The sequence below is a fragment of the Parambassis ranga genome, chromosome 5 (genome assembly GCF_900634625.1).
Source record: "Parambassis ranga chromosome 5, fParRan2.1, whole genome shotgun sequence".
NCBI classification, from domain to species: Eukaryota; Metazoa; Chordata; class Actinopteri; family Ambassidae; genus Parambassis; species Parambassis ranga.
In genome coordinates, this window is record NC_041026.1 from 19,448,311 (window position 1) to 19,460,010 (window position 11,700).

General features: G+C 41.6%; 1 protein-coding gene across 2 annotated transcripts; it reads right to left on the reverse strand.

Moving 5' to 3' along the window:
• Window positions 1–140: 140 nt before the first annotated feature.
• Window positions 141–10,982, reverse strand: LOC114436124 (LIM domain and actin-binding protein 1-like). 2 transcript variants are annotated; one of them, XM_028406230.1, is made up of 10 exons: window positions 10,905–10,982; window positions 8,401–8,543; window positions 7,932–7,977; window positions 5,028–5,459; window positions 3,318–3,372; window positions 3,133–3,230; window positions 2,839–2,917; window positions 2,679–2,710; window positions 2,456–2,586; window positions 141–2,368 (listed from the first exon to the last, which is right to left on the reverse strand). In XM_028406230.1, the coding sequence occupies exons 2-10, from the start codon at window positions 8,520–8,522 to the stop codon at window positions 1,321–1,323; spliced, it is 2,043 nt and encodes a 680-aa protein (XP_028262031.1). In that variant the 5' UTR covers window positions 8,523–8,543; window positions 10,905–10,982; the 3' UTR covers window positions 141–1,320. The 2 variants fall into 2 exon arrangements, with proteins under 2 accessions (XP_028262031.1, XP_028262030.1); XM_028406229.1 differs by having other exon boundaries at window positions 2,456–2,589.
• Between the last annotated feature and the right edge of the window lie 718 nt (window positions 10,983–11,700).

Here is an 11,700-nt window from a genome sequence, read left to right on the forward strand (position 1 = left end):
ATCAATCAAGGAAGATTGATCTATTAGGATGTATTTATGGACTGTGCATGATAGCTAAAATGTTTGTTCTTTATTCAAAGACAGAGTCACAGTAAACCTCAGGACCTGGAAATGCATCATTAAGAAAGACAATATGTGGATTCTTTTTTTGGTATACCGTATTTTAATTGTTTTAACAACAGCTTAGCCTGTGTCATTATACAAATAATGTATCATTATGAAAACATTCAGACATTATAAAAACTGTTTTGGATACAATATAAAGATGGGATGAGATCGGAAAACATTAAACACAGAATCAGAAGGCCTCCTGGGAGATGACTTGCACTGACAGTATTACACTGAAAAGCTACCAGTTGACATTTGTTTTATGTTGTTGTGCATTTATCAACAGATCAGTTGATTAGGCTGCTTCACAGTGAAAACGTTCTCATCAAAATATAGTAAGGCTACTTTACATAGCAACACCTGTGATTATATTTTTACCAAACCAAGGGGGGCATTGTGTTTTTACAGCTTACTGACCACTCTGTTTGATCTCAAAATCAGAATCAGAAATACTTTATTGATCCCAGGGGGAAATTGCTAGCATCTACCTGTAATAGTTCATATTCAGGTGTTTATCAAACACAGTTAAATTGGGTGGCACCCCAGCAGCTGAATGGGATAGGAGTAAGGTGTATATAGATACTATCAAAGGCAAGAAGTTATAGTCAAAGCAGCTGTGTGAACTAAGTGAAAAGTTCCTGTAAAAAGGCTTGGACATTAAGGAGATGGAGCATTTATTATTCCTGAGAGAAGACCTGATAAAAAGTTACTTGGATGTTAGCTGAAAGCTGGTCCAGAGCATTATATTGTGTTCTCTTTTTTCTGCTCTTTAAGTTACAATCTAAATTACAGCAATATGTAAAAATCTAAAATATAATAAACACAAACATCTTAAAAATGCAGATATTTAGATCTTTTTTGCATCCTTAAGAAGGGCACACAATGACTGCTTTATGTGGTCAGGTACTGCCTGTAATTTAGAGAGTACCATTTTAAGTGCCACATTAAGTATGATGGCGACACATCACGTGCAAAGAATATGCCACAGATGATGCAAATATTCATGTGAAGATTTAACTGTGGCTCTCCTTCTGGTATCATTATACAAAAGATAAAAGCTGTATTAGATACTTTTACAATGTATAATTAAAATGTAAAACAACAGTAAAGGCAGGTATTGCTATGTATATATGGTTCATCTATAAAATGAGTAAATAAAACTGACTGTGTTTTTTTGGTCAATGGGCATGATAATAAGATTATAAGGTGTTTTTAAGAATCAGAGTCCTCCTCCTCCTCATAGTAGCGGTTCTTCTTGATTATATCCTCTGCACTCAGCTCCTCTGCATCACTTCCTTCTTTGTCGTCGTCCCAGAAGCCCACATCCTGGGAGGTGCGGTTCTGTTTTGGATGTAAAGGTGGAGAAGGGGAGGGAGAGGTGTCAGGAGAGAGGCTTCTCAAAGAACCTTCTTCTACAGCAGCCGTGTGTTCAGCAGCGATGTTTCCTGTTTGTGCTCGTTTGTCTCTGTCTTCCTTCTGCTCAGACAGGCTCTCCTTCCTTGCTGTATCTCGACTTGGAATTTGAGGCATCTTCTGCTCCTTTTTTTCTTCCTGTTTCACTTCCTCCGGCTTATTTTCTTTGACTGATTCTCCAGATGATGTTTTTTCTTCAAATGATGCTCTCCATTCCAGCAGGGATTTGAGAGGGCGCCGAGGTTCTCTGGGACCCGGGTTGGCTGTGGGAGCCGGATTAGCTGCGATTGTAAAAGGTCGACTGCGTTCCTTTAGAGAAGAGCTCCTCCTCAGGCTCTTCAGCTCAGCGCGCTCTGAACTCTGGAACGACGAATGCAGCTCTTCCTCTGGGGGCCACTTGGCTCTTCTGGGTCTGCTTGGAGGAATCCCCTCTGTTACTGGACTGAGTGCAGCTGCCCCAGGTTGGCCCTCACCACCCGGTGGAGGCCAAGCAATCCTTAGCCTGCGAGTCTCAGCTGGCCTCTCTGCAGACTGTTGTTTGTCTGTCTGTGCACGTGTCTCCAGTAAAGTGGTGAGGTCTGTAACCTTGACCTGGGGGGACAGTTCCACAGTCGGTGATGGCTGTGCGTCAGAGATGCTCTCAGCAGGACAGGGCACAGTCACCAGTTCCTCCTGTTCTTTTGGCTTCACTGCTTCCTCACTTTCATCTCCATCAGCTCGTGGTTCCCACAGCTCCCTATGAGGCCTGTGGCCGAAGCCTTCATCGTAGTTGCCTTTGGCTTTGAACAGCTGGCTGAAATGGGGCTTGCAGTAGATGCTACCATGCAGAGAAGCATAGTTGCCTAGACTACAAACAGAGAGGGGACTTTATCATGCTCCATCACAGGACTGTACTATAACACGTTTGTGGAAGTGGCGTGGAAGAAACACTTACCTCAGCTTTGTGCTGCAGTGAACACATTGGAAGCAGCTTTTGTGGTAGACATGTTGAACAGCCACCAGCCTCTCCAGAGGATACACCGTCTTCTGACAAGCCACACATGTCTCCCTAACTGGTGGGCAGAACTTCTAAAAGGAAAATACAGTTTTATTTATTCACAATAATTACAATTTCAATTATTTTTTATTCATGGTTAAAGTTTGCTGTGGCGACTGACCCTGGATGCTTTGGGCTGCTCATTACTTTCCCCTGAAACACAACGAAAAAACATAACGATTCCTTTAGACCGACCAGATTTGATCTAACTCAAGTTAGAAAGTTCAAGATGAGATGTACAAATGTAATTCACACAGAGCTTTGTGTTCACTATGACTGACCATTGCACTCAGGTGCAGGTGCGTGTTTCTCATTGACAGCTGCAGATGTTTTTGGAGCAGACACCTCTGCTGCCAGACCCTGGAGGAAAACATTTTTTGTTACTTTATAACCCATACTGGATTTCATGTTTACATAGGAAGGGTTGTGATTAATGCTTTATTTTCAACCTTGAAACATCTTCTTGTTGATATGCAACAAAGTACTGAAATATCTCACTTTGACAAAATAGCAAAAAATAATAATGACAATGTTTCTACACTTTGAACATTTGATTTCGTGCTGTGTGGGCTCACAGGGCGTGTGGTCCCCTGTTTAGAAACAGCAGCCTGGTATTTGGCCATCTTCTCCTTCAGGGATAAGGACTCCAGTGCCCTGTCAGGCACAGACAGGCCTGAGGCAGAGGATCAGAGTCAATGCTTTGAATCAAACAGTAAAACACAGAACACAATGCTACCTTTTCTGCTAAATCAGCTCTTACCACTGTGTTGGTCCATGTCCTCTGAAGAAGTACTGCGTAGTGTAGTTCTGCCACCCTACACGACAAAAAAACTGATGAGCCATAAAGACCATTTCTGGAACTATAAACACATAAAGACACCAGCTCTCTTTTTACTCTGTCTTCTAATTATGGCATAAAATGATACTTATATTTGTTAAACAATGATTTTATTTTAAAAGTAATGGTAGGTAGACATGTAGACAGTTTGTGTTGGTGTATGCTGCCTGACCTGTTTCCATCCTGCATGACAAATGGATACCAAAACTGAATTAAAAGCAGGCAGCACTGCAATAAGCACCAGAGCCAGAATCTCACACCTCATATTAAGTTTTCAGGGGCACTACATTTAAAAATCTTAACATCATAATCTATACATAAGCCTCTGTCACAATGTAAATAAAAAATAATAAAGAGTTGAGAGCGGGCAGTTAGCAGCAGAAAGTGGACATGGTCTATGACAGAAATGATGTTACAGAAGAAACATGCAAGCAAAATAAAGCTGATATATTTTCCAGCCTGTTTTTCACAGGCACAACCACCAACATGTGTTTGACCCACAGTCCAAGGAACCTAAGTTTTTCTGCTGTGCCACTGCGCTTTAATAAAGCTGTGTGTGTGTGCATGTGTGTGTCACCAACACTAATGAGTAAAGCAGACCATTCCCCTGAACACACATGTATGGAAAAAAGTGTGAGCCAATTAAAACAGCCTGCTTCACTGGATCTGTGGAGTCCTGTTGTGCCACCATCACAGATATCCAAACACCAACTGGACTGTGGCACACAGAAAGTTACAGGTAGAGGAGGGTACTTTAACCCTTTGTAACTGTCACTAGTATTACTTGTATTTCAACCTTTTCAGGCTGTACTGACACAGTGTTAGTAAGTCCCACCTCTTGTGGTGATGTAATGGTGTTAAAATACTACAACCGGAAAAATACAACACAATGGAAAAAGTGAGGCAGTAAAATGACATTACGGGGGGGGGGGGGGGGGGGGGGGGGGAATGTGTTCCATTCATTTGATTAAAAATACTAATCCGAGACTGCAGCATAAATACAGAGCTGCTCAGTATCAGTATGAATCCCGGGAGTGGGAAACATAAATACACACTGTGGCTAATGAAAAGTGAGATAAAGACAGTTGGTGCTCTGAGGTGATCCTGTGAAGAATGACACAGCCCTAGGTCAGGAATGTTCCTGCATTCCTCCTTTAAGGTGGAGAGTGGAGTGCTTGTTGTTTTGTTGAAAAGGAAAAGACAGAGATGTGAGGGAGGAAGAGGAGAGGAATCAATCCAAATGAAAGAATTAATTTGTAAGGATGCTAATCGGGATAACTGTTTGACGCTGGGGCAATGGAATGAACCATGGGAGAAAGCACTACACCTTTTTCTACTGAGGAGCTTCTGATTTGTGAGACTGACCTACAGCTACAACACATCACCACAAGCCTATTCTCTGAGAAACATTCACAGACTAATGTGATGTGTGCATAAAGAGGCTGTGCGGCAGTTTTCTAGTGTGTGAATTCTTGTGCTGTTATCATTTTTCGATAATAAAGTTTTACGGGATGTCCTGTAAAGAGGCTGTTAAAGCAGGAAGTATCTATCAACAGTAAATCTGCATTTTTAAATTAGATGCAGGATTAGTGATAGCAGGACTAATACACAGGATAACCCAGAATCAAATACCGTGCTCATGGTGTCTTCTCCCCTCTCAAACCTCATCTTCAGGTTGGTCAGTGGCACTCTGGGCTTCTCGTAAGAGGCACAAGGGCTGGTTGGAACTTGCTCTTCAGTCTTGTCAGATCTCTTGCTGCGTGTCAGCTCATCCCCGTCCATCTCTCTCTGTTCTTCACCTTCTGGTGGTGCTGGGGGCGGCTTGATACGACTGCTCGTGTGTAGAGCACCTTGCTCGCTCACTGGGACAGGACTCTTTACTGGAGGGCAGTTCTCACTGACAGAAGGAGGTCTGGTCAGCGAAGGGGGCCTGCAGCGAGAAATGGACTGGCTTGGAGGTGGGGCAGGAGAAGGCTTGTCCTGACTGAGGTTTGTTTGTTCCCAGCGCTTCTTCAGAGCACTCAGGTTGCCTGACCGCAGGGAGGGCGTCACACCCTCAAAGGACTATGAGGAGAAGAGGGCAATTAAAATGTGAGTGCATGAGTGCATGTTTACTATAAAATGAAAAATGACTTCACAAACAGAAGCGATGGTTTCTTTCTGTATATAAACGTATTTTCATGTGGCAGTAAGCCCATCATATAGATTACTGGACAAGCAGCTTTCAATACAATGGAACAGAGGAAATGCCTGAAGCTGAGCTTGGCTTCACTGACAGATTAAGTGAACAGCTGTTCAAAGCTGGTCCAGGAAATAGATGTTATGCTGCTGCTGCAGAAGTCTTAAACGCTGGCTCAAGATGGAGATAACAGGGCTGAGTATGCAGGCAGATTTTTCAGCTGCATTCCTTCCCACATGACAACTTAACTTCGCAGAGGGTAGCTCTTCCCTCCACTCATTTACTGCCATTAAAGACGCCAAGAGAGCAGCTAACAGCATGACGGAACAACAGGAGGCACACTACTGCCGGCAGGAACTTCCTTAATTATAAAGACGTAATGACACATTGTAGAAAGAGGATCTGGAGTAATTCAATAAATCACAGAACAATACGAGCTTTCAGGCAGAAGTTTACTCACTACTGTGATGTTATTAAAACCACAAATCATCCAAAAATAAACACTGGCCAAACACAACAGAATTAGTAAGTACGTAAACTACTGCAACCTTAGAGCATAAAATCAATCTGCTAGATCCAGAAACGTGCTATATTATAGTACAGACAGAAAGGAAAGAAAGACAGAATGTAAGAAAGCAGGACTGAGCTTAAAGGGACAAAAAGACAGAAGCACAATCACCGTCTTTGTGAGGCGAAACCACAATGAATGGAAAGAACTGGACAGTGACGAGATTGTTCCTCATTTTTCATGCAAAAAAAGAAAAGAGACCTTTGTGAATACGAAGCGGCCAAAGTAGATGTAACCAGCAAGGAAAGTGAGCGTCCTCAGGTTGGTCCTTCTCTACAGGTCAGTGCGCTGAGAGGCAGATGTTAGCAGCTACACAAAATCTACTTGTTAAGAGCTAGTCCAACCCCTTTGACACCAGGAAAAGTGAAAGAGAGAGTCAAAATACCCAGGAAACCAGAGCAGGAAATGATACGTCCAGGGAAACATTAACTCCTTGTGTGCTGTGCTGGCTAAGTCTTGCCAGGTCATAAATGATTTTTAGAATATAATTAAATAATAATAATTAAACTTGAAACAAAAAATATTAAAGGCAAGACATATAAAACATAAATATGTTCAGGGAAAAAAATTCAATAAACTGAGGGCATCCTCACTGATAAAATACAGGTGAATAAAATGGTGTAGGTTATTAAACAATATAATTACTTTAAAGTCAGTGGGGATGATCATTTTTAATGACACAGTAGTCATAACAGAATTTTACACAGATCATTTACTGACAATGAAACCAGTCAACTGGTCAAAAAAGCCAGAGGAGCCAGTTATTCTGAAATTAACACACATGGTCAGAGTGACCTGTGTCGCTGCATGTTTTCAGTTACTGCTTTTTGTCTTTCTCTGTGGCTGATTTCACATATATCTACATTATCTCTACTTCTACTAACTAATTTCTGTCAGTCATTAATGCACACGTGTGCACAAACCACACCAACATACAGCAGATGGTCTTTCACGCTGCTCATTCAAAATTGGCTAAGACACATCAGGACTTGAGTGTATTCCACACAGACTTGTGTATCTAGCTCACATACTGCACACTCACACCATCTGCTGTTTCACATATATCTGTATCATGTCTTGTTTAGATGTACAAATGCCCTTTGTTACCTGTCAGATCATTAAACAAAGACCAAAGAAGCTAAAGAGCTTCACAAGCAGCTTCTAAATACACACTGGTAAACATACACCACATTATACACAACAATGTTAACATTACCTTATATTTCTTCATGGTATGAGCTGCTAAGTTACTCACTGAAGCCCGGTCCAGGTTTGTTTATCAGTCCTTCACACTAATAAAGCAGCTAACCTACAGTTGGAACCACAGCGAGCAGGGGGATTACACTGAAGTAGGATTATGGGTTTGATAGTCTGCCTGTTGCAACAAGTGGCCAATGAGAGGTCAGCCAGGATGAGATACTTGGCCCAGACAGTGTGTTGGCACGGTGTGTGTGTGTGTCTGTGTGTACACCCCTCATCTCTACATGCTGTAATTGGCACCAGCAGCAGCTCGAAGCTGAGTAAATCAAGCAAAACATGCAGCACACACACATCTAATTTAATCATGTACTTGGCCATGAGAGGCTTATCAAATCAGTTAATGAGATGTGTCATAGAGAGAATTGACATTTTATCTTCTTAGCTGTTTAATCTTCATGTAAGAAATCTCAAGCAGCGTTTACAAGTGTTCATAATGTTTTGTTATGTTAAAGGGAATCTCTAAACACATGTCTGACGTGTCTGATGTGCAGTTTGTGTGCTGCTCAAAAGGCTTTTGAGAAATACTTACTCCTCTTTTCTTCTCTGCATTTGACTCTTCAGCAGCCTGCTGGTACCTGAGTAGGAAGGAAACAACACTGACCTCTGGTGGCTCAAAATATTTCCTGAATCCTGTCTTGTCTCATCTCTCAAGAACACATGAAAAAAAAACATTTTGAAATGTTCTAACTTTCTATTGTAGCTTCCAGTTGTTAATACGCAGGTTTACTTTAGTTTCACATGTTTTACTTAACTTTTGAATGGGTAGTATAATATTTAGTATAACATTTAAAGAGGATTTATTTGCATCCTTTTTTGTATTCAACAGCAGTTGTAATACTGTTCATGTCGTCTCAAATAAAACTTGTTTGTCTGGTTGTTAATATATGTGTATGTAGCATGTAAGCACAGTTTATTTGGGGTTTTAATATTGTGGGTAGACTTTTTTAAAATCCTTATTTTTATTATAATTATCAGCAAACAGGAAAACAGTTACTCACTTGGAGAAGCGTTCTGCAATAGCAGAGGATTTCCCTCGGCCGCTGACCAACGACAGCTCCTTCGCAGTGACACGCAGGGACTGTGTCGCCCAGGACCTTCGACTGAATGGACCACTCTCCATCTCTGCAAACTCTCTGAACACCTGAAATACAAACGCAGCCAGTGTAAGCAACAGGCATCATTAGACATGCAGTCTTTCTTCATTTGTGTGTACAGTAGGTGGGGCATTTTCCAAATTAATCATCAGTCTGCTTTTTACAATAAAATAACCAACCCTCGTCACGTCACATTGAAGATAAGATAAGACTTCGTTGATCCCGTTACAGCAGCAGACCAAATAATAAGACAGAGGGTGCTACTAGATAAGCATAAAAACTAGAAACAGATAAGTAACAAATAATCTAGCATTAGAGACAGATACAAAGGGCTGCATCTGATTTGTTTCTTTTTAACTGACTTTTGACCAAGCATGGCAGCACCCAGGCGCCCCCTAATGGCCAGTTACCACAACTGTCATCTTAATTGGGGTCTAAACCAATCAAGAAAGAAAAGCAACAAATTACTGGAGCTCCCTCCTTTTGGCAATATTTGTCATCAATTATCTGTGTATATAAATAGGTTGTGTGTTTTAAGGCAATAGAGAACATAATACTGACACTGCAGGATGACGATATATACACAGACAAAGGGTCTTTGTTTGAACAGATAAACCTGCTGAAATCTTATCTCGACATGTACAGACTTTGTCTCAGGTAACTGCTTTCTGTTTGTGATTTCCAAGTTTTATCATCCACTTTGTCAGCTTACATCTCGTCAGACCCCGTCTACACTGAGAAACATACCGCATGCACATGCAGTTATGTGCTCATTCAGTTATGTACAGTATGCAAACAAACAGGTCAGCATGTTCAAACCTGCGCTCAAACGTCTGCCGCTTGATTGCACGATGGAAACACAAAGTGAAGAGCAGGTAAGCTGAGTGAGAGTGCATTATCATTATGAGAGGATAACTCACCAGGGGCAACATTCACCGAGGACCAGCGTACACACACACACACACTTTTTTTTCATAAATTACACACCTGACAAACCCACACTTTACTTTTGTATATCACATCTATAGAGGAACAGGCCGGCTGCAGTACTACAAACCATGTTTTGAAATCTCTGTTACACCCAAAAAATATTAAATCATTTATCTTACTGTCCTATCTGGGCCTTCTTAGTCTTACCACTGTAATGTAATGCAATACTGGTGAGAAGCAGTGTGAGGCCCCCTTATGGTAAATCCAATATCATGGTAGTCAATTTTAATGAGGAGTCCTTCATATCTGAAGAGCTTGCAGCTATTTATTGCTACAAGTGCTTGTCTGTTTTGGTGTGGTTACTTAATACATACAAACACATCAAAGACTGATGTGCTCTATATTGGTTAACATCTCCTGCATCCTTTTGCATGATGTCAGGCTGATGCCACACCCTGGACAGGTCGCCAGTCAATACAGGTCAACTGACTTTAGAGTCACCTATCCACCTCTTTTGCATATCCTTCCAGATGACTGGAAGAAGGCAGAGCGACTAAGAAAACAAGGAGAGCAGGAAGGACTCTACACAGTGACAGGGGGGTAAGAGTCCAACTCTGGCTGCTACAAGGATGGTGGGCAGGCGTGTGTGTGTGTGCGTAGTTCAAATACAATTCACCCAGGTATGACAACAGGAAATGTAATCATTCTTTCACAAAGGTTTCTTTGCTTTCATTTTCAATAACAACTCCTGATAACACCTCTCAGAATCCAAGATTGCAATGAGAACACCTCTGCAAAGGCAGGCCTGCTTAACCCAGAGGTGACACACACTGGAGCTGCAGCTATCACACCATTCCACACTTCTAATCTAAATGGCTGGATTTAGAGTCTACATCCCTCCTCGTCAGTGAAACATTGATATACTTACCTTTAACCCACAGTCAAAGTTCTTCCCAACCATTATCCACAACACAGTTGGATACAGTATGAGTCAACAGTAAGGAGGAGTTCAGGTTGCCTGACATGTAAGTGACCTATGGGCCAGCTGTACTTAAAAACCAAAGCACAAAACTATCTGTTTATTCAAAATGAGTCAGGCCTGAGGCATGCAGTACTTTTGAAAACTGGCAGCCCTGCTCAAAGGACAACATGTCATCTGAAGAACTTAAATTACAGGTTTTATGACTTGACTGGAGAAAAACAAAGGAATGTGGCCCTGTGCTGATTTATACACGCACATGTCATTTTTTATTGATTGAACGGGTCAGTATGGACGAAGGAGAACAGTGGCTAACTTACTCAACAGCAGGGCTGGTTTGGCATCGATTAGCTCCCACTATGACATATGCGTGGGCGTGAAGAATGAACTAAATCTAAACACACAGACTCGCTTAACATTACAAAACACATCACTGTTACATTACTTATAATAGTTTTTTACTTATATTTTCATGCCCTTGATGTGAGTTTCGTCTTACCTGCGCGAACTTCCGTTGAGTCACTTTTTGTGAAACCTGTGAGACACCTGACACTCGCTGCTGCCGCTGCGTCACCGCCCGGTGTGGACCCGCAGGGGCGGGGCTAACGGAAAGGTGTTCCAGGAGTGGAAGAGCTGGGTCATGTGACTTCACGCACCAATGACCTTAGGTGTTACATTACCCATACCTGGTGCATTTGTGAGTGTGTGTGTCTGTGTGTGTGCTGCCCATCAAAAATTCCTGAGAACAGAAAGCACAGGGAAGGAAGGAGCATGAAGGAAGCGGACATGCTTAACATTTACAGTCATTGGCAATGCTCATGCAAAAATAATAAAAATACCCTAAAAATAATCTTTGAACAGTTGAGCAGAAAGTCAAAGGTTGCTGCACAGAGGCATTACAGGATAAACTGGGCACTAAATGTGTCAACTGGTCAGCTGATATTGTAAAATAGCTGGACTGTGTCCTCTCTCTTTGTTTTGATATCCTATTCTTATTCTTCTTTCTTTCTTAAATGATTAAAAATATTTCACTGAAGTGTGCTCTGCATCAGGTGTTTGCATGTATTTGCCTATTAGAACCAGTTGTATGGGTTAGTATGAATGTTGATCAGAGTTGATTTGGTTTCATTTTCCCATGTTGGCCTGGCCTCTACCCAACTTACGTCCTTCACTTTTCCACAAGGCCATGATAATGAACAGGACCAATCAATCTGAACATGGACCAGGTGCAGTATTTAAATGACAGAGTTTACTTGAAGGTTAGGTTGTGTCACTGTTATCACTACAGCTAACTA

Coding starts and splice junctions, on each gene's coding strand:
- LOC114436124 (XM_028406229.1), bottom strand. CDS start 8,522: ATGGAGAGTGGTCCATTCAGTCGAAGGTCCTGGGCGACACAGTCCCTG. Junction 2,918..3,132: donor AACAGGGGACCACACGCCCT/GTGAGCCCACAC, acceptor GTTTTCCTCCAG/GGTCTGGCAGCAGAGGTGTC. Junction 2,711..2,838: donor ACCTGCACCTGAGTGCAATG/GTCAGTCATAGT, acceptor GTTGTGTTTCAG/GGGAAAGTAATGAGCAGCCC.